We start from the raw sequence: 23,297 nt of genomic DNA, 5'->3' as shown, positions 1-23,297 counted from the left end.
AAATTGCAATGCTTTTGTGAAGAGTAACTTTTTCTTACTGCAAATAATTATTTTTTTCTGAAAGTAATTACGATGTGATAAAGATCTACTTGTAGAGTTGCTGATTAGCTTGAAAACAATAATAATTTTTAAAGTAAATGTCAGTTTAATTGATTTAACCTATGACTTGCCAATAATAACTGAGAACGGATTTAATTAAGAAAATTGCACTAAAGTAAAAAAAAAATTAAAAATTAGAATTTGCCTGCAAAATAAAAGCTTGGGCTTGATTGCTGTCATAATTGTCAGAGATAACACAAAAGATGAAAGTTGAATGTAAAAGTTTTTTTTTTTTGTCCATGCCTGATTTGATTTAGCAGAGTTTGCAGCAACGCTTATTTGAAAAGCCCCTTCATAATGTGCTTCCTGTTATTCTCATTAAGAATATGCTGGGATGTGTAATATTTACATGTGTTTTTCTTAATTGCAGTGACAGCAGTGCTTTTACAGCCTCCACACCCCTACTTAGACTGCAATTTAGTTACGCTATTTGTCTTTAAAGGTCTCATATCAGCATTGGTCTTCAAGATGCTTTGTTTCCTCCCTTTTAAAATTACAGCCCGACGGGAATTGTCCCATGTCCGGCCACACCCACCACATTTGGCCACATCAGAACAGCCAATGGTCAGGGGCAACAGAGACGACGTATCACCTCAATCCAGCCACCCACGGGTCTCCAGGAATGGCTCCGAACATTTCAGGTGAGCGCTCTGGAGTCTTTTTCTTTTTCTTTCTTTTTCCCCCACTCTTGGGCGATTCTGAACCCTCGAGGAAAAGCTCATCACAAAGCAGATGTTGCGTCCAATCAATGTTCACTTAGTCTCCGAGATAATTGCTGCCTTGTTGTTGTGGCCCAGCACATTACCATAGGCACTGTAGCGTGGAATTGGGATTAGCCGTACCTGTTCAGACTGAAAAGCAGAGTTATAAGATCACATTAGTTTACTCTAGACTTTTTATTTAACCTTTATTTAACCAGGAACTCCCGCTGGGATTAAAATCCTTTTAAAGGAAGTCATGGCCTGTGCTTTTCTTCTTCTTCTTTTTTTCCCTTTGCGATCCTCTGAAATGGAGACGTTACTTCAGTGTGAATGTCTTCCATGAGCAAAGTTGGCATAAAAACTTTCGTCCTCTTTTTAGCCACTTAAGTAATTAACTGTCATTTACTCTAGAGACTAGCAAAGACATGATGTAATATTATAGTTAACCCCCTATTTATGGTAAATTTCCTATGTTATCAGTGTCTGATGGATACAACCTAATAGTCATTTCTTTCATGTTAAACCTAAGCGCTAATGACTTCAAGGAAATAGGATGTCATTTAAACATATTAGCCTGGATTGGGCCTCTCTGATTTTCTATATAATGGGTTGCCATGGATTTCATTACCTAAGAGAGTTTAAACCTATTATCTTTGAACAGCAGGGTGAACCCGTGACACCTTGGTGTTTGTTTTACATATATTAGTCCTCAGGCCAGAACATCAGTCTGCTCTCTTTAATCGTACAGCTGAAGCTACAGGGAGATAAACCTCAAGTTCACATTCTGTACATTCCCCAGTCCAGTCCAAGCCTGCATGTAGCTCCCGTTAGTGAGAAACACCTCTTACATACGTGCACCATCACCGAAACCTCGCATATCACATCGCAGGATTAGTTGGAGATTTTTAGAAATGGGCTTATTTCTCCTTTTTGTCGAGTTAAATGAGGAATCTGCTGCCACTCGTGTCTTTAGATGAAATGTAAAGATACAACAAGTGGCTACTTACATTAGCTTTGCAGAAAGAGTGGCAACAAAGGGAAACTCTTAAGATGACTGTGTTAAAGGTAACAAAATCCACCTAATGTCTAAAGCTTATTCATTAGCATATCTCCTTTGTTTAATTTGTACTCGAGCAGAGGTGTAAAAACAATGGGCTTCAGTCTTAATTGTTATTGTCATTAGAACTGATGTAATAGATCACATGATTGCCTCTTTAGTCTTTATAGCTTGTAGAAATCCTCCTTGTTGTGATCTGTTTTGTTCACAGTTGTTGTTTTTTTAAAGAAAGTTTCGTTTGAGGGGCTGTATGAGAAGCTTGGACTGTTTTTTGTGTCGTCCGGGGGTTTGTGTTGCCCAGGTCTGGTCTACGGACTGTTTTTCTTTTTAAGAAAAAAACACTTTGTCAAGCTTAAATTAGAAAAAAGCATCTTTGAAAAACACTGCAGGCTGTAGTTTGAAAGTTTACTGGACAAAAAGGTTCTCAGCTCTGGTTGGGAACTGTGGAGCTCTGGTGTTCAGGTTTCTGTTGGAGTGCAAATTACAGTTGTGAAAACACATAAGTAGCTGTTGCACAGCCCCCCCCCCCCCCCCCCCCCCCGTCAGGGAGGGGGTCTCTTAACTGCCTGATTAGCTTTAGAACCAACACCTCTGGCTAAAGCTTTTAGCTGCCAAATTACAGGTGGTTTGCGTATGCCAGATTTTCCACCCTGCCTCGTAGCCTGTAATCATTGTCTGGATTTCAGTGCTCCACATAGGGGAAAACAACTATGACTGTGGGGTCCAACATACGGTTAGAGAGCTGCTCAGCAGTAACTGAATGTTCAAGCAGAAGAAATAAGCATGCTGACTACTAATAATGGTCTTGATGGAGTCTAGTTCCCCGTATTCACATTTTCCACTGCTGGAAATATGCAGGTGCCTCGAGCAATCCGGTGGTGCAGTGGAGGGCACGCAGGGAACATTAAGGTGTCAGGCATCCTGCACAAGGAAGGATGCTTCCAAGGTGCTCCAATCCAAGTTCAGACTTGGAAGAAAAACTTACACAAGAACACGTAGGCGTCATTCTGTTCCCACAATGCCCCAGTGCTGTTTTCAATTTGTGCTACTTGTGGATGTATACAAAATATGCTGCTGATGGTGTTAAACTAGTCCACTGCCAGGTGGTTTAGAGCAACCCGACAAAGAAAAAGGCACAATTCAGAGGAACAGACCGAAATAAAAGCAGGGAAGGTACCTGTAATCTTTGTAAAAGTTGCAGGGACAGTTATTGTGGTTGGATAAGTAAAAGCAAAGTTCATAAAATCACTTTAAAGTCATATTATTTTAACATAAACCTTCGGTTCCTCTGGGTAATCTCTTAACTTGCCTCATAGCTTTGGCTGCAAAGAAATGTTTTTACAAGTGGGTCACTGTTTTCTTTCCTCTCCTCATGCACACACAAGACACAATCCTATATTTAAATTGAAGGAAGAAAAAGCTTTGCATCTGTTTTATGGGAAACCAAATGCATTCAACACATTCATTAGGCTTCAAGGTAAATTACAAGAAAACTCCATAAAGCTCCTCTTTTTTTATGTTGCTGCAAAGTCATCAAATCCTGCTAGAAGCTCTGTAAACCCTAGATTTAAAATTAACTTCTTGTCATACATTTTTTTCCCAAGCATAATACATAATGTATCGGCGAGGGAGAAAGTTTTGATCTAAAATAACATTACATTTTGCTGTGATGTTCTGTACATGACTGACACCATTGCACCTCTGGTGTTTTCTATTAAATTGGCCTTTTTTTCCCATTGACCCAGGCTTCGACTTTGAAACAGCCACATTTAATGGTTCCCCTCTTCAAAGAAAAGTCATTTGAATAATTTCAATTTTCTCTCTCTTTGTGTTTGTGTGTGTGTTCCAGAGCTGGACTGGCCCAGAGAAGCTGCTGGCGCTGGATGAGTTGATTGACAGCTGTGAGCCCACACAAGTAAAGCATATGATGCAGGTGATCGAGCCGCAGTTTCAGCGAGACTTCATCTCCCTGCTGCCCAAAGAAGTGAGTTCCCCTCACGCGCCTCGTCCCCTCTGCCTCGGCTCCCTGAGTATTCTGACCTGAACTCCCACAAGAAGCTTTTATATTTGTTCTCGAATGAACGCACCTGAAAAAGACACAAGGCAGTCGTCTCAGCCTTGAATGTCTGTCGCGGTCTTCCCTCGCATCATTTTAGGGCATCCATAGTGGGTGTCTTGTTTTTTGCTCTACATTATAACTGACAAAAAAACAATGTAAAGTGGCACGCTGATAATGTGACATAGGGGATTCTTACCAAATCGGCCTCAATTTGCTGAAGCTTGTGTAGCAGATCAGAGACTTCACACCTTGTCTGGCAGGTGTCAGGATTGAGGGTGGGTGGGGGTAGCGTGGAGAGTGAGGCAATAGGATGCAACATTTCAAGGTGTTGGTGTCACTTGCTCTAAAGCCAAATATACAAACAGCTTTATGTGTGTTTGCACCGGTACATGAGACCTCTCCTTTCATTCTGTTTCTCCTTAAAAGAAAAATGAGCAAAGAAACCAAACAACAACAACAAGTGGCTTTGACTTCTTTTGATAATCCCACCTCTCCTCTTAGATCCAGCTTCAGGAAAAATATTAGGTGTGGCTGTCAAGTAATTTTAGCAGGACGGTCCCTGTGGGTTACACTTGAGATACAGTCGAAATTGAAACTATGAACAGATTCTGCAGAAGGCTGAGTGTCAGACTTTAAAAGCAATTTGAGATTGATTTATAAAACTATTAAAATATCCTCCGGCTTGTAATGATGGCCAGCTTAGATGGGCTTTGGGGTGATTCAGGTATAACGGTGACTTGAAGTAGACCTAACTGTGTAGTGTAACACATTTAAACCAAGGAGAAGAGATGATTGAACAAATTAAAACTTACTTTTGACTGATTAATTTTGTGTGGATGAATCTAGCATGTTAATTCACTATAGCTGAATAGGGTATAGACAGATTCTCAGTCACTATTATGGATCCATCATTAATTAAAATGGAGAAGACAACTGATTAATTGGCTGTGATGGAAAAGCAATACGAGCACATCACTTTGAGCTGTCAGAAATTATATATGATGTCTTTACATTTTTCTCTAAACTTTTCAGATCAATAATAATTGACAGCTGGAGACCATCCTAAGTAATTTGACTCCATGCTGATGTTCGTGGCAACACACCTGAATTTGTTACTCTGTCGTGGGGTCGCTGTCATCTCATGTTGTTGTCGGATAATGAAAGAACAATATTTACACAGCAGCTTACGCCTCATACTGTCAAATGAACCCGTAATCCTTTTTTATGCAGATGCACAACAATCTCTTGACCTAACAGGTGATCCAGCTCATTGCTTTTGTGCAAATATATATGTATTTGAATTTGATTGTTAGTGGAACAAAAAAGCAGGTGATTGTCTTTCTGGTTTATGCTCATTTGGTTCAGTGAGCTGTAGCATTATACCTGCGCTGAGAAGCTCAATGTAAAAAATATTTTACAGACACGTCGACTCATCTCAATGACTGTTGTACAAGCTACACTAATTATCCTGCATTTGTTTTCTTAGGTTTTTTTCCCCCCTTATTCCTTTTTTTTCTCCTATATTTGTTCAGCACATCCACACTATAAAACACTTTAATTTTATCATGTGTGCTGCGTTTATGCCTAGAACCCACACCATGTCACAACTTTAAACCCTGAAATGGACTTTTAGGGGACAGTTTTAGTTTGAAAAGTCATTAATGTGAGTTTGGATGGACAGAAATGGGACTTCTGGAAACAATCATCCAGGTTTTTATCTCACAAGACTAAAAAAGTAGACCTGTCATCTTCTGCTTTTGGCTAATCCCATTAGCTTCAATCTCACCCTATCCCTAGCATCCTCTTCTCTCACACCACCTTCTGCACGTTCTCCTTCACTACATCCATGAACCTTTTTTGCGATCTTTCGCTTATCTTCCTACCTGGCAGTCTTCCACATCCCTATCCCTATCCCTCCTCTGCACATGTCCAAACCATCTCAGCTTTGCCTCTCTCTTTGTCTCCAAACAGCTGAACCTGAGCTGTCTCTCTAATGTACTCATTTCTAATCCTGTCTCTCCTGGTTATGCTGTAAACTGTTAGTCTGTTCTTCTTGGTCAATATATAATGTACATTTACAATGTACATTATATATTGACCATTAGGTTATTGAAAATGTATGTTATGTATGTCACCTTAAACTGTTGTTTACATCAACTGTAGAAAGTTATAGCTTCTTTTTCCTCCCCCCATTACTGCTTTACACCTTTCACATTGCTCGTCCTTGTCTTTCAACAGCTGGCTTTATACGTGCTGTCATTCCTGGAACCGAAGGACCTCCTCCAAGCAGCACAGACGTGTCGCTACTGGCGCATCCTTGCAGAAGACAACCTGCTGTGGAGGGAGAAATGCAGGGAAGAGGGTGAGCCTAACTGTTTGCAATAGATGCAGGCAGACAGACGCCATGCATTCGCCCAGCAGGAGCAGTCTGAGGCGACTGCTGTGCTTAAAATTGTGGTTATTCCTGTTTGGAAAATGCACTTTTATTGAAAAACAAAGACATTTTAGTCCAACTGGCTTCTTTTCTCCCTTCTCACAGGTATCGATGAGCCCCTTACCCTGAAGAAGAGAAAAATTGTCAAGCCTGGCTTTACTCACAGCCCCTGGAAGAGTGCCTACATCAGGCAGCACAGAATAGACACTAACTGGAGGAGAGGGGACCTCAAATCACCTAAGGTAGTTTTTCTTTCGAACTTAAATTCCCCACAGGTTAGAGGAGTTTTACAGATCCGATCAAATGGCCTTGAGGCCCAGAAAGATGGTTCAATAAGAGTCTGAAGTGTTAAACTGATGGAAAGTTAGTGAACAGTGATGTCTGTGCTCCCAGGTATTTGTTTGGAATATTAATTGAGCTGGAGCACAGGAAAATCTTATTCTCTTTCGCATTAAAGACTCGCCGTCTCTTTTACCTGTTCAGAAGCTTCACATAGAGCATGACCAGCATGCTGAAGCTTATCCTTAATGGACCTTGTACGCTGTAGCTGTTTGTGAAATGGCTGCAGGTCATTTTAGGCCGCGACTGGCATAAATTAGTTCCCCACACTCGTTATAGTCCTTTGCATATGCAGTGTGCCCTGTCAGTTGCTGAGCTTGCAGTCCTGTGACCCACTAGCTGAGACTGAATGTATGCAGCACTGCTTAAAGCGCTGTGTACACCTGCAGCACTTGATGACATTTTCACTTTGATGCATAAGAAGTGTTACTGTCAGCATCATTATTTGCGTTGTCATTCCACATCAAATCTTCCTCCGTGCCCTTCCCGCTTCATCTCTTTTCATGTGTCCCATTTAAAGGTGCTCAAAGGCCACGATGACCATGTGATCACCTGCCTCCAGTTCTGTGGCAATCGCATCGTCAGCGGCTCTGACGACAACACGCTGAAAGTCTGGTCAGCTATCACAGGAAAGGTAAGAGTTGAATACTGTTACATTTTGGATGTACGCTTTAAACCTAGAGCAGAAGAGAAGGGAGGCAGGCACTAATATGAATAATAGGCTGTTTGCTTAATCATACTACTTTTTACACTCATTGATTAGAAATGAAGGAAACAACTGTGTTGAATTGATTTAAATACTGTATCTTTAGTGCTCCCACTGACATAATTTTGCGTTACACTACCACATAAAAATCTTCCTGGGAAGACTGCTTTCTGTCCCAGCCTCTCCTCTCTTATATTTATCTATTTTGCAGACTTGTAACACAGCCCATGTCCACACGCGGTGTTAGTATTCATAGCTGAAGCTGTTGCAGACACACAGGCGTTGTGCTGCAGCTTTACGCTGTGTATTAAAAAGAAAGGCAGTGGTTGCTCTGTGATATTGGAGAGCGCTTTACAGATCGTGGTAAATCACAACACTTTCATGCCTCAATGCTGGACTCCTTTCTCAAAAGACGTTTTCACAAAAAGTCCTTGATTATTTCTCTTCCCAGTCTATCCCTTTTGCTTTTTTTTACTCAGATAAATGACATAAGGCTGGGCTTGAACTTGGTCTTTAAAAATGAAAACTTTCAAAGCAAAACTTCTCAAAGGGAAAAAAAAAAGATGTTCTGCATGATCACAGTGGGCTGTTTCGGCCTCACTTTCACATGTAAAAGAGTTGAGTTTGCTTTTCATTGCTGCGGAGATTCGGCTGAACACATAAAGTAAAGTTGGCTCTTCCCCAACTGGTGATTACATGCATATCAGTCACAGTCACATTTGCTGATCTGAACAGATCTCGCCAAGGTCATCCGATAGGCATGGAGCACAGTTTGGCTCTCCTACACCCAAAGACTAATATCTGGATGACAGGTTGCTGAATTATAGCTGCAGTAGCTCCATATTGGTGGTGGAAGCCTGTGATGAGTCACATCACCAGCAGGCTCTAAAGCTTTTTTCCCCCCCTCCTCAACCCACCCTGCATTCAGAATGACATCACAGACAGAGGTTATTGTATGCGCTTTCTACAATGCTAATCTGCCTCAGGATTGTTTGTTTACATTAGTCATGAAGGCGAGATGAGCCTAAATCCGTGTTTGGTTGCTGTATTCAGAGCACACATTCCCTCTGTGGATTTCATCTCTTTGCCTCCTTAGCTCCCAGCACCACAGAGAGTGAATCCCTCACTGGAGAGGAATGGCCAGTTAAGCCGAATCGACCATTTCGGTGAAGTGGCTGTCGATGCCAGTAAAACTGTAAAGTAAAAATACAATGAGATTACCGGCCCCTGGATTTGTTTTTTCTCCCTGCTGTCAGAATTCTTTATAGTCTTTGCCAGCTTGTTTGAAGACTTGATTGCTGCTTTTTCTTAGTTTGTCTCTGAGATGCAGGTCTGTAAAGTGGCTGTCAGTGATCTTGAAGTGATACACAGCTTACAATGGCTGCTGTAACTACCAGTGTTCATATCAATATCATTTCTCTTGTACTTTTTTTTTTTTTGGTGGGGTGGGGGTGGGGGTTGTCATATTGCACGTCTCCCAAGATTGTAGCCATTATCTTTTCTCTGTAATTTTTTTGTGGTGATTTATTTGAATTTCGTGCACCTTTTTGTAAACAAATCTTTCAACTTCAGCAAAGCACAGTCACCCAGTCTCTACTTCTACAGCCCTGACACTTAACTCTTACTGAGACCTGGATCAATAAGAGACTGCAGCATGGTGATCAGCTGAGATGAGAAACTGGGATTGTGTTATACTTTTTTTTTCTTTTTTTCATCATGCTCTGAAAGGACGGTATGTTTGATTCAGGGTCAGAAGTAGACCCTCAAATCAGTAATGAGTTTGGTGACTGGTTATAGATTACAAAGGTAAATTAGCTCAGAGATCAGCGTGGTTACCTTTTCTCCAGGAGAGTGCAGAGATCCCCCTGCAGCAGCATGCTTTGCAGGTGGGTGATTTTAAAAGGTCGGGATGGGAAAAGAAATTGGTCAGTGCGTAGACAATTTGTGCCAAAGAGAGACCACTATTAACGCTTCCCTCCTGTTTGTGCTCCTCTGCCTCAGAAACATTGCCTCCACTTTAGAGGCATCGGTACAGTTCCCCTGTGATGGGATACTGTGGGGTGACTCAAAGGCTGCCGCATTCAAAATGTTCTCAGTGTTGTCTTTACACCAAATACTGCATCCGATCAGATGTTTCCATCGGCTGTTTAATGAATCTGTTGACAATACCCTCTTGTCTCCCAGATTTGTTTGTGAATTATGTATTTTTCAAACTCATTAGGTATTTTTTTAGCATAGAAAGTGTGCATTATATTAATAAGCCTCATTTGCATGAGCATGGCCTAAATTTTTAATTGCTCAACAAATATTCATCAGATGCAGTTACTCCAGCAAAAATAGAGCTTTAACAAACACCACAACCAGCATTTGCCTTTTCATCTTTGCAGCTAGTTTTGTCCTGCCCCTCGATTCATCTTGTTATGTAAAACACGGCGACTTGAACCCGTTCTGTGAGGTAATCAGGGAATTATTATATGAGAATATTTTATATAAAGACTTCCACACCTGGAACAAAACTGGGTTGCTAGCTAGTAATCAGGTTAGACAGTGGGTTTTATTTATGGAGACATGTGGTCTGGCAGATCTTCAAAAAGCTTCTTTTTTCTGCTGAAGAAACCATTGCATAGACGGTTCTTGGAGGCTCCGTCTTTGGCTGGATGGACCTTTGTCTTTGCTTGTCTCCAGCTTCAGCCGGGGACGTCAATCTTCCATCCAAGCACACAAACAAACACATCTTGCTGCTTCAAAGGTGGCTACCTTGTGCTTAACAGAGCAGAGTGTGTCCTTGGTGGTGCCTGTCAGAGGCAGCCTCAGCTGTCAGGCAGATTTAAGATGGCAGAGCTGCGGACTACCGTCGTATTCAGGGAGAGGTGTCCTCTGCGAGACTCTTTAGCCGCATTGACACACGTCCCCTGTTTTTAACTGAAAACAAGGGGAGATCCACAGATTAGAGGTGGCTTTTGGAACTGTTAACAGACTGATTAGCGAGCATCTGAAATCATTAATTAAATGAAAGTATGGATTATTTCTCCATGTAGATCAACCTGTATCAAGATTCTTATCCTCAGCTGATTGAATATTGTGCATTCATAATGAAGCCTCTGGTTTTTTTTTTTCCCCTCTCACTCTTTCTGTGGAGGAAGCACCGTGTGATTACCCATACACGTCTGTATTATCCACTTAGTACTTGGAGACAAACAGTAGATCAAAACCATGTCATGAAATCATCAACACAAGACATGGAAAAGGCAAATAAGAGAGGGGAAGAACACATTTAGTAAGACTCTGTCAGCCTGCTGCTTTGGTTATGCGTTTCATAGTCTATCTTGAGACATTTGTAACCTCTCGTTCCTCTACTGTCAAACAGTCAAGTATGGAAATGAAACTATAGCCGCAGTAATCTCTTAATCATCTGGTATCAGGCTATAATTATCTGATGGCTTCACCTGAGCCAGTTTATTTTAACCTTTGCTAAGCATTAGTTGAACCCACATCTGGCCCACATTTTCTCATATTTGAGGTCTTGAAAGGTGGGCTGTTCAATACAAAGGAAAATCTCCTGCATTTGTCTTTCAATGAGGCCAGCTCTCAGGTTGCTAAAGCGGATACTCCCCCGCCACAGTTTTTAAACCAAGAGGAGATCTGAAGCAAATGTAAAGCATTGTATGAAAACCCTCATGTGTTTAAAACAGGGAAAAAAAGGCAGGCCTTCACACATTCATTAAACGAGCGCTAATCTTCTTTCATTCTTTGGAACCGGCTTATTTTATGTTTGTTTTACAGACAGATAAAGATGCCTAAGCCCTTCATTTCAGATATTCTCTCTTCCCACGTAGTGTTTGAGTAGGCTTTAATCACACTCTCATTCTTGGAGGCTTTGATTTATGGGAAAAATCCTGCATTATTGTATCCCCAGCGTGATGTAATAAACTGCAGGCCTGTAGTTGAGTGTTACGCAGCAGTATCGCTCATTCATCACTAATCGAAATTAAAATGTGTGCACAAACACTGAAAGTAATCCTCACGATACAACGCAGTTTTCTGGGGGGTTACATTTCAGTGGCAGACTCCACTCTAAACTTGACATCAGCACAGCAGCTGCAACTTCTACAGTTTTTTCCTCCCTAAAAGAATTTAAATTGAATGCGTTTGGGAGGCTCAAATGGGACAAACTGCTTGGACACAGATTGAGTTGATCAGAAAGTGCTGTAATCAATAACTAATCTCCTGTCCCTAATGAGGATGAATGGAGACATTTTAGTGAAGACTGTCATCAACCCTTCCTGCAAATGATTTGGCCACTTTCTGAAAGTTACGTTAAATCTTGTGCAGAGCTCTGGGAGGTTTTGTCCCAGCACGGCAGCAGCAAGTGTGGACTCAGTTTTTCCTTACTGTAAAATGTCAAGTTAAATTTTCCCTTTTTCCCCCCTGAAGGCAGCGAGAGGGCACGCAGGAAGAGAAAATCCCGAATGAGATTTTATGAATTCTTAAGCTGAGCTTTGATATGTATGAATACCATCACCCCAAATGCCTTTCAAATGAACTTTTCTAACATCAGAAGTCTGTACTGTCCATCAGGAATCCTGATCAGGACTCTCCTTCTTCTCCTCTTCAGTGTCTGCGGACATTGGTGGGCCACACAGGGGGCGTGTGGTCATCCCAGATGCGAGACAACATTATCATCAGCGGCTCGACTGATCGCACACTCAAGGTCTGGAACGCAGAGACGGGAGAATGTATCCACACCCTCTATGGGCATACCTCAACAGTGCGCTGCATGCACCTACATGAGAAAAGGTACGGAGCAGCTCACTGCTGTGCTTTAAGCCCAAGCTTGAAGGCTCTATGAGGCTTTCGATGAGATAAAGATTTGCCCGATCAGTCTTGAGCTGAAATGAGTAGAAAATGTTTTTCATAATAAATTTAGTTTAAGCCTTTTTTTCAAGCTAAACTTATCAAATACTAACAGGTTCCACTGTAATAATTGTTGCTTTCATCGCTCGTGTGTGATATTAAACTGATTTTCTTTGCGTTTTAGATAAACAGAAAAGCGTTTTGTGCTATTGATATAGCAATCTCTGAAAATAATAGTTTTGTTAGTGGCATCCTTAAATGGGTCAATTTTAGTGTTGTCGTGAGCTTTGCCAATTGTGTACTGCTGTGTGAAACTGTGCACCTTCCTGTTTAAGAAATTGTCATGTTTTGTTTAACCCTTAGATGTTGTTTTTCTTCAAAATCTTTAAAATGAAAAGTTGTAATATATTCATATTCCAGGTATTCCTCATAAAATATATTTGTTTTATTTATTTTTTTATTAATTTAAAAATTTGGGGTGGAGGAACACCAAAGTAATTGCTTATGGAGCTTGCTTCTTCGACATTTTTAAGAGTTCTGAACAAATGTCTGTCTTTCTCCAGAACATCTTATGTACGCAAACGCGCGTTCCAACTTCATATCTGGTGCGTGTCTGTTATTTTGACAGCGAATGCGCACCTGCGGACCATTTATGTGCAGCCCTGTTTATAGTTTCCTGTGCATTTCAAACATTGTACTTTCTGATGTTTTTTTTTAATATCTAAAGTAACATGGCTGCTATGAGGCCAGCTAGAATCCCTGTGGACCTTTCCCTACAAATGATCCAGGACGGATGGGATGAAGAGCCCATCGGAGGCATTGACTCAGAATCGGACATCTCATATATACAGGACCCAGACTACTGTCCCCCCCACTGAACAAGGCCAGTCAGACACAGAGGAGTCCTCTGATGAGTTCTCTGAAGGGGAAATGGATATTGAGTCTAACAGAATGAATTAGATGAATTCGTCGGCCAGGGCTTGCACCTGGGGTTAGTACTGTCTCCCCAATAGATGCATGGAAGATGTTCATGTCTGATAATATAATAGAAGAGGTGCTGACATGCACAAACATGGAGGCGTGAAAAGTAGCCACAGACAGGGGAAAAGAGCGGAAAAATGTAAGCAAATATAAGCTCCTGGCCTTCATTTGATTGACCATTCTTGCAGGAAGTGAGAACTGGGATGTACCAGTCGGTGTGCTTTTTGGGAGTCCTCTGCATAACCCATTGTACAAGGCCACTATGTCAATTCAAAAATTTGAACATATTCACTGTTTCTTGCACTTTGATGACAAGAGGACCAGAGCCTACCGACTGAAAACAAACCACATGGCAGCTTTCCGCTACATATGGAGCCTGTTCCTGGTCAACTGCAGGCAGAAATTCATCCTCAGTGATTGTGTTACAGTGGATGAACAACTTGTGCCTTTCAGAGGGAAGACCCAGCTTCTGCAGTATATGCCGAGCAAGCATACAAAAGTGATAGAAGTGATACAAAAACTCCAATTTCTTAAAATTAATGAAAAAATAAATAAAAATGCAAAGGGCCTCATGTCACAAACATGTTTTATGAGGAATACCTCAAATATGAAAATATAACAACTCTTCGTTTTAAAGATTTTGAAGAATAATAACCGAGTTTATAGCAAAATGCATTGATTTGTGGAAGAGTGTAGGTATTGGTAGGTTGTGCATCCAGGGGTTAATACTCTTGTTTTCTTGCTGGTAGGAACGCTGGCTCTGCCTGATCTGTGCCTGAAATCAAAGATGATTTGCACATGAGCAAAGTGCTGAAATGAGTACCGGTTACCTCATGTGATGTCCGTGTGTGTCATTCAGTTTTATACAGGAGTATAGACTTTACTTTTTTTTATGCCTTTGTAGAAAAAGGTCCAAACATACCTGACCTTGTTCATGGATTTCAAAATTGGCTTCAAGCGCTAATAAGAATTAAATGAAACTTTTTTTTCCATAATTTGTATAACTAGGGATAAGATTTTACTTTAGTCTCTCTCTCTCTCTCTCCCTCCCCCCCCAAAGTGTCTTAACCATAAGAGTCCATCTACTACAGTCTAAGCTTTTGTTTTGAAAGTTCTTGATAGGAACAAGGGTTTTTTGTTTTGTTTTTTTTTTTTTTTTGCATGCGTACAGCATATTAGGCACCAGTGCCTCTTTTCTCTGTTTATTAGATGTAAGGCTACAGGGAGCATCTAGTTAGCATAGCTTGGCAGAAACAGTGAATTTAATAATAATAATAATAATTTAAACATTTATAACAGTCCAGCAGCATCTCCAAAGCTCACAAACTCACGTTTCACATGTTTTTTGGCTCTACTGTATTCTATGGGATAAATATTTGTTTTAATTGGTGTAAAGCTTAACCATATAACTTTCAGAAAATAAGAAACACAGGATAGATTAATCCTTGAAGGTTCCTTATGATTCATCACACCCACATTTACAGCCATCCCATCTGGTAAATAAGAGCAACTGTACAACGGTAAAAGAGGACAGCATCTATGAAAGAGAGCATGTGGTTTCATAGTGATTAAATGGACCCTGTGAGGCGACTTAAGTGAACTGCTGCTCACTTATTCACTCAGTATCACACTCTGGAGACTCGAAGTGCTCTTTTCGCCTTAGGGCCCACCAAGGTTTTTGTGTAGCATTTGATTACTCACTCAGTGGAAATGCTGTGAGCTGCTGGTAGATGGTGAAATAACATGTTGGTAATTTCTATCTGTGTAGCACCGTGAGGCGTTTAATAAATAGAGAATGAGCTGTGTGTATCTACAGCATGTTTTGGTTTATTTTATTCTATGTATTTATTTATTTTTGGCTAAATTGAAACAGCCCGTAGAAAATTTAAGGTCAAATGCGTCTTAGTCCTTACTGAAGAGTCTTGAAGCTGATGGAAGTTGATGAAAGTATTGACCTTAAGTGTGATAATCTGAAAAATGTTCAACTTGAGTAACTGTCACTCTAAAAGGAGTTTCTCTTCCTGTAACCGGTAATATATCTTTCCATTCAGGGTGAATGCACAGATCAGGGCGGCTGTTAAAGACAGGTGTGGGGGTTTATTTGTACATTCATGTATGAGCATGAAGGTGATGCTGTGGGTTACTCATTGTCAGAGTAGTGAGGATCCGTGCATACGTGCCTCATTATTCTGTCAGTGCATTTACCATATTATGAATGAGCAGTTGTGTAGAGTATTGAATTTAATCTTGGAGAATGGATGACTTTAAATGCACGTTACATCTGTGGGAAAGCAGCTCAGCATAAAGGCAGCTATTGAATTCACGGTGGTTTGAACTGATTACTGCACCCGTACTCATCAATATTCATTCCTGAATCTCTCCTGAATATCTGTGTTCTGCTACGATTACCTTTCTCACTGTCTGCGTTTGTGTCATGCAGGGTGGTCAGTGGATCTCGTGATGCCACGCTGCGCGTCTGGGACATTGATTCAGGTCAGTGTTTACACGTCCTCATGGGCCACGTGGCGGCAGTGCGCTGCGTCCAGTATGACGGGCGACGGGTGGTCAGCGGTGCCTACGACTTCATGGTGAAAGTTTGGGACCCCGAGATGGAGACCTGCCTCCACACGCTGCAAGGCCACACAAACAGAGTGTACTCATTACAGGTGAGGCCTCCCACAGCATTAAAGAAAAGACTGGTGTATACCGATCAACCTTGGAGCCAAATGAAATGTACGAGTTACTTGTTTTAGAGTCTTTGAGAACTCCTATAAAAACATTCTCGTTTATGACACAATAAATCAGATGCGGTTGGTAGTTTTTAGGTCCATATATGTAAGAACTCGTCTAACTACATTATTGTAAGGGCTGTCTGTAAGACTGATGTGATCATAAAAGAGGCTTTAACCATGTTTGACTATTGTCAAATGGGCCGGATTTGCTAATCTAAAAGAAATAGCACAAGGCTCCAATCAGCATAAAGCAAGCAGGTTGTGTGCGTGACTTTCTACCAGAATTTATGAGCAACCAGTTCATCTCAGCCTTAACGAGAGTAGGACAGATTAAGGTGGCGAGCAAACACATGTGGGTTTGAGTGATCTACTAAAAACACAGCTTGTTGCTTACAATTTGTCAAACATAATACAGTCGTTAGTTTTATGCATGCATTTCTCTCTCAGCACGGCAGCATAGGCCAGAGACGGTGGAAGTTTTCTGTGGTAGAAATAATGATGTACTGGAGGAATGGGAGAAAATTTAAATAAACATTTCAAAATTACAATATCCAATCTTTTCTGCAAATGTGACACCTCTCCTACACCATTGGTGGAAGTTCTGTGGGTGGCATTTTCACCCAGAAAGCTTCTGCTCACTGGATGGTTTCATCCCGATTCTGATGTTATGTTTGAACAGGTCATCTTTGTCATATCTAGTTTCTGTCATGTGATTTGCTGGTTAGATATTTGTGAGTAGTTCAACAGGTGTAACTAATCAAGTGTCTGTGTAGGGTAACGTAAAATGACCACAGCAGTGTGAGCGGAGGAACTACAGAAACGCTGTCCGTGGTTCTGACATGGAAAAATCTGCCATTAAGCTGAAAGTTTCATGATTTTTGTCATGAGGGAAGACGCCTTACATCTCTGTGTTTTAAAGGAAAAGTGTATCAAAGCTCTGCTTAACTTCTTGAAAAGAACTACAAGCCAAAAGACTGAAGGGCTGAAAGACATTTTGGCACAGTGGGCATGCATAATTTCTTTAAGTTGAAGGCTGTCTTTGATTTACACCAGCAAATTAAGAACCGTGTGCCTTGACAGTGGATGTTTTAACACCTTTTTGTGTGAAAACTAGTTATGTCAAATGCAAATCTAGGTTTGACCTTTTGTTCTTTAAATGTTGAAATAACAGTGCAATTAGCAGCAAACTGATTACCTCGAACTTTTCCTTTTTTGATCCCCAAACTTTGGTGATGCAACAATAGGTGACTCAAGTAACACTTAAGGGAAAACAGTCATAAAGATGCTTTCATGCTCATGGCAGTTGTCATATGTTTGTGTCACCAGAGTGCTTTGTGCTATTAAGAGTACACAGGTTAATTTTGAATGAAGAGCTTCTAAACGGGCCTTTTTACTGTACACTTTTCCTCTTAACTGTCCTAAACTGTAGGAAGTTCACTGCCGCGTGTCCTCCAAGGACTTCTGTGGAGTGAAATATTGCTTGTTAGGCTCAGGCAATTGCTTTAAACCTGTGGTGCACAAAAACAACAGATCTGTCTTTTTTCATGAATTTTTTAGTCCTTTATCTTTCTCATATTCATGTGCAATTCTATATTCTTAATTTATTATGTCCCAGCATATATGTGTGATGGTTGTTCGTTTGGAGGAAGTGGGGGAAAAAAGTTTATACCCGTTTGTCCTCTAATATGTCCTCTCTTCTCATCCACTCTGTGTGATGACAGAGCACTTTAGCTGGTGCCATAACCCTCACAGAGGAGGCTGATTACTGCACTGATAGATTGGTTTTTGTGCCTTGCTGCTTTGATAGACTTTTAAAGTGTTGGTTCTCTCCAACTAGATTTGGGAAGCAGCAGAAAAGCTTTAACAGATCAATACTGTGCATCCATTTTAAATGGGTTTAGTCTAAGGTTAATAGAAACAAAGTACGCAGTGTTGAAATGTAAGGTGCTTTTGCCGTCAACTCCAACTTCAAGTGGCTTCTAGAAGCGGCCGTTTGATTTTCAGACAATTTAAACGTATTCATTGTTTCTGTAGTTCGATGGGATCCACGTCGTGAGCGGCTCATTGGATACGTCTATAAGGGTCTGGGACGTGGAGACGGGCAACTGCATCCACACGCTAACGGGGCACCAGTCCCTCACCAGTGGCATGGAGCTCAAAGACAACATCCTGGTCTCAGGCAATGCAGACTCCACTGTCAAGATCTGGGATATCAAGACTGGCCAGTGCCTCCAAACACTGCAAGGTGAGGAATGTGAAGTATGAACAGTGTGAGAGTTACTGTAAAACTTCTGGAAAACCAGAGGCTGTCTCAGCTGTTATTGAAATCTAATTACATTTTAATGACAATTTTAACTTTTCATGACTACATCTCACACTTTTCTGAGTCCATCATGTTGGCAAAGCTGCGGGTAGTTGTTGCTGAAATGGAATTCTCCAGCACCACACACGGGCAAAACATTGTTGTAGGATGCCTACGAAACTGCTGCACATTTACTGCTATTTGGATAAACCCTAAAAGAATAAGTGTTCTTTGTACTGCATTCAGCTGAGTACTCACACAGCAGCTGGTGCATTGTCTCCCACTCAGAAGAGCCTGACCTTAGTGGCTCCAACGTTTTTGGGTGTTGTTGGAGGATGTTTGCTTATCACTTCCAAATGTCTGTGTTTATTTGCTGGGAGTCATGAGATCAGATGCCAAACTCTTAGCTGTTTTATTCTGATAAAATAATTTCAGATGTGAGTCTTATGGGCAGACCTTACAGTAAAAAATCAGTACAAAGGTATCATGTGACAGGACAGCCAGGCTACATCAGAGATTTTGGGGATGTAACTCTTATATTTTCTTTCTCTCTTAACTTTCTGTCCTGTCCTGATGTGCTTCTGCAGCTGTGTTTTCATACCACTAGACTTGGTTATGTTGTACTCAAAGCAGCTACACCCAAGGTGGCTGCAAAACAACTTGCGTGCAGACTGAAATGTAGACTTATAGAGCCATGAATAAATGACTTAAAGTGTAGAAAAGTGGCAATGCTAGCCTTGGAGGATAACAACAACAAAAAACACATTAGATGGGACTCTGTTGGATACTGACAGTCCAATTAAAAATCCATCTAAATTACCTGTTTGTGTGTGTAAGTGGAGCAGAACTGAGCCAACACCTTGCAAGCCTGCTGGTCCTGATTACAGTCTCATTTCCTTTGTGTCTGAATGGTTCTAACTCCATTAGCAGCACTGGTGCCTCACAGGATGTTGGAAATCCTTTGGCTGAATAGCAGTGGCAACCAGCAGTGCCCCGCTCCTAACCGCCCTCATTAGTAAACTCCAAACCCGCATGCGGGTGCTGCGTCCACAGCGCACACAGCAGCCCAACAAAGGATGGTCGTATAAGAGCCTTAAGAGAGCAGGAGGGACGGCGTTCAGGGAGGGAGACTGTGGGTCTGTCTGGTGAAGAGAGGTGACTACAGTAAAAGACTGAGGCCCCGGGAACTTTGTAGGTCATATAATTAGGTCAGCAGACAATTTCTGCCATTCATTAGTGTGTTTTGATAAGACAATAGGCCAACAACAAGGCTGTCACTGTCTGCTCGAGAGCGCATAGGTAATGATGGAGCAGAGTGCTTTGTTGTGCTAATGGGAAGAGCAGAGGGAGGAGAGAGACAGGCAAGCTGGGGGTTGGTGCAGAGCAGTATTGTGTAGCCGGGTAAATAACTCAGCCTTTGAACTAATCAGAGACTGAAACAGAAAAGATGTGAACGCTTGTTCAGAGATTTCAGCAGGTTTCGTCTGTGAAAGGTTGTATCTGAATGCATCTGAGCTCAGAATTCAGTCAAAATCAGTTCATTTGCCTGCACTCGTTTTTGTTTTCGCTTTAATTGATTTAATTAAGGTATGAATTTCAAGCCTGAAGGAGTCACGCGTACAGTCACAAATAAACTCACTTCAGCCACTACACGCTTTAACCGGTATGTACTGGCACCAAACAGACCAGACAAAGGTGTCGCTGAAGCTGCTTAGCGTCTGTGACAGACAGGAATGAGCCCTGGCAGCTCGTCCTAAAGCCTGCCAGCTGTACGAAGATCTCATTGTCACAGCACCGTCAGGAGTAAGAGCTCTTCTTTCACCTCACAGGCTGACAGAGATCTTGCTTTCAGATCTTTCCCTGTATCTGGGTTCTTCATTATTTTTAAATTCACCCATTCTTTATTTGCCAGTAGACTAGCACGTTTGACCAACATTTTCCACGAGCTTTGGTAGGAAGGGATTCCCCTATGTTACAGGTTTTAGGACCTGACTGATCCAGACACATTTACTGGAAACTTTAACCTGAATGTAAATGTTTTAAGCCATGAAAAAAAAAGACTTTTCTTTACCTCGTCCCACTAAATATAATTATCTTTGTGTCTTCAGGTCCTCACAAGCACCAGAGCGCCGTGACGTGCCTCCAGTTCAACAAAAACTTTGTCATCACCAGCTCGGACGATGGCACGGTCAAACTGTGGGACTTGAAGACTGGCGAGTTCATCCGTAACCTGGTGACTCTGGAAAGTGGCGGAAGCGGCGGTGTGGTGTGGCGCATCCGGGCCTCCAATACCAAGCTGGTGTGCGCGGTTGGTAGCCGCAATGGCACAGAGGAGACCAAGCTGCTGGTCCTGGACTTTGACGTAGATATGAAGTGAGAGGGAGCGCGGTGGGGAAGGACGAAGAGAGTGAACCGCACAGGAAGGAGTAGAGAGGGAATGGGAGACGAGGAAACCTGGAAACTGGAGAGCCAACATCCAAATGCTAGAACCACAACCACCAACAGTGGGCTGTCCTGTCCTCTACCATCATCTTCCCACGTCCTCCTCCCCCCCCCCCCCCCTTGCTTTTTTGGGCAAATGTTACTGACAAAGAGACACACCCTCACCTGTTCAGCCCCTGCTTTTGAGCCCCTTCCACCAGCACAAGGTGGAGCCTAAAGGGGGATCGGGTTGGAAACGAGGCGAGGAGGGCGGAGCACGACTGGTCTGTCCCTTGATTGGCTGTGAGAAAGAAGAGGAAGAGGGGAAAAAAGAGAGGAACGGCCGAAAATGACTGAACTCTTTTGAAGTGACTCTCAATCCTTTCAGTTTGGGGGCAGCTTCACTCAGAGACTTAGTTTCGCTCAAGCCTGACAGATTTTGACATGTACAGAGATATATTATTTTTTAAAAGCCCCTCCCTCCCACCCCCTGTAACCCCCTCCCATCAGTGTGCGCCCCCCACCAAAAAAAACAAAAAAAGAAAAACACACACATATACTCAAAAGGCCGACCGGAAAGTGGGAAACGTTGACCGTAGGTTAAGGCTGAGAAAGGTGGATTTTCCACACACAGTCGCACCTAAAGAGCTGCTCGGTGTAGCCTGTTCAGGCTAGTTTCTCGTCACTCCATTTCTGTTCCTGTTTGTTTCTCCCCTTTTGTAGTCTGATTTCTTTAAAATACCGCACACAAACACAACTGTGAATTTCAACACCTCTTTGGTTTATCATATGAAAGGTTTTGTTTTTTCCGCCTTTTCTCACTGTTGCCAACAGCAACAAATCCCAGTATTAGAAACCTGCCCTGTTTAGGTTTGCCATCTTTGTCACGTCAAGGGTTTATTTTGTTTTGATTTGTGTTCTTCCTTTCTTCCTGGTTCTTCCTTTCTGTTTTCTACATACCTGGGTTCGGAGCGCCGTCTCCACATGAACATCAATGCTGTCCAGATTTTTCCAGAGTCTAGCTGGGGTGGTTTCCTCAATGCCAGTGCTGTGACGAGAAGAAGAAAAGGTCCTTTGCTCTAAGCGCTGTGGATTAATGCCCCCCTGAACCCCACTCGTCCCCCTCCCTTCCCCTCTACCGTTTTCCCCCCCAGTGGCCAAACTGTATTTATGCTGCTAGATGAATGGGGAAAAAGAAAGAGAGAGATGGAACTTTTACTTGCTGTGACGTTTTAGTCCCAGGCAAAATTCCAAATTGAACTCTATGTTTGGACTTACAGAAACAAAATATGAGAAAAAAGGTAACATCCAGCTTTTTATTTTCTGTTTTGTTTTTGCCACTGAAACTTGAGCCAAACGTGCCTCTACGAGGCCGAGAGGAGGGAGCGTGTCCGACAGATACCGGCGGGGAGCGCCCGCAGAGAGGAAACAAGGGGATGTACACTGTTGGCGTGCGTGCGTGTGCATGAGTGCGTGTGTTTAGCGTGTTAATGGGCAACTTGTAAACACATTCCTTGGGACAAAGCTCTTTCGGCCTGTTCTTTGGGGAAATGTACAAATGCTGTTCAGACTGGCAAAGACAAAAAAAGCAAAAATATTAAAAAAAAAAAAAAAAATCCTAGCAGATGTATCGATTTTTAACAGGTGAATGAAAGAACTGTCCATATCCGTGCGTGTGATTGTTGTTCCGTTCAAAGATGTCTGAAGCAACAGGAGACCATCACAAGCATCAACTGACAGGCGGAGCTGCCGGGAGTCTTAGTGTTACATGTGTCGCAGTCGAAATCACCCAGGCGGCCGCGGCCTTGCGGGTCGTCATGGGGGGGAGAAATTTTAACAAAACAAAAAAATCCCACAAAGGCAACAAAACATGAACAGAAACATTGTAGCCAAACAAAAACCGTCCCAATCTCCAAGAGTCACAACTCAAGCTGAACTGTGAAAGTGGTATAACACTGTATATTAAAAAAAAAAAGAAAACAATCTTGCTCTATCTCCTCTTGTTGTTTTCTCCCTCTGATTTTAATTTATGATCTGGTTTGAGAAATCAGATTTGTTGCAGGTGTTTTTATTTCTTTTTTTTCTTTGTTTTTTTCCAGTTCATGTAAACTGCCTGGCAAAAAAAGAAAACGGACAGAAAAAACCTTAAAGGGATTGTGTATTTGTTTGATTCACTTAGAATTTTATTTTCTTATAACTTAAGTGCAATAAAATGTGGGTTTTTCTTTTTTCATTTCAAGCTGACAGTTGTCTGTTTTTGTTACCTGTATGAAGGCATCTTATGTGTTCAATAAAGCAAATTATTTGGTAATTACATCCACAAGGGAATAATTTTAAACATTAATCACAGCGCAGTCTTAGTCTTCTAGTTTTGGCGCCGGTGTGATCTGAGCACCATCACAAAAACAGATATCTGACTTCAGTTTAGTCTCCCCTTCAAGATGGGCTTCTTATGTCGCCCTGCACCATTTCCAGCACTCCTGCTACTTCCTGTGTACTCCCTGGAAGTCCCATTCTGACCACTTAAAGTACGCACACTTGCATGTGACGTCCTGCACAGTTTTCAAACAATAACTTTTCAATTTGATTTTATTTTCTGGGAAATGGGACAA

At 41.8% G+C, this 23,297-nt stretch overlaps 1 protein-coding gene across 8 annotated transcripts in view; it reads left to right on the top strand.

The window, feature by feature from the left end:
- The window catches only part of fbxw7 (F-box and WD repeat domain containing 7), a 128,667-nt gene extending 105,666 nt beyond the window's left edge, over positions 1-23,001 (top strand). For all 8 annotated transcript variants that reach the window (XM_085161687.1, XM_085161686.1, XM_085161682.1 and 5 more), the window contains 9 exons: positions 599-740; positions 3,707-3,841; positions 6,155-6,278; positions 6,456-6,592; positions 7,210-7,323; positions 12,011-12,192; positions 15,671-15,896; positions 17,997-18,207; positions 20,373-23,001. In XM_085161687.1, the coding sequence (XP_085017813.1) occupies positions 599-740; positions 3,707-3,841; positions 6,155-6,278; positions 6,456-6,592; positions 7,210-7,323; positions 12,011-12,192; positions 15,671-15,896; positions 17,997-18,207; positions 20,373-20,641 (1,540 nt within the window). In that variant the 3' untranslated portion in view covers positions 20,642-23,001. The remainder of the gene's footprint in view (positions 1-598; positions 741-3,706; positions 3,842-6,154; positions 6,279-6,455; positions 6,593-7,209; positions 7,324-12,010; positions 12,193-15,670; positions 15,897-17,996; positions 18,208-20,372) is intronic.
- The last annotated feature ends 296 nt before the right edge of the window (positions 23,002-23,297 follow it).

Source organism: Neolamprologus multifasciatus, chromosome 6 (genome assembly GCF_963576455.1).
Source record: "Neolamprologus multifasciatus chromosome 6, fNeoMul1.2, whole genome shotgun sequence".
Taxonomy (NCBI): domain Eukaryota; kingdom Metazoa; phylum Chordata; class Actinopteri; order Cichliformes; family Cichlidae; genus Neolamprologus; species Neolamprologus multifasciatus.
Note: the sequence above shows the minus strand (reverse complement) of the source record. Positions and strands in the feature narration are given on the sequence as shown.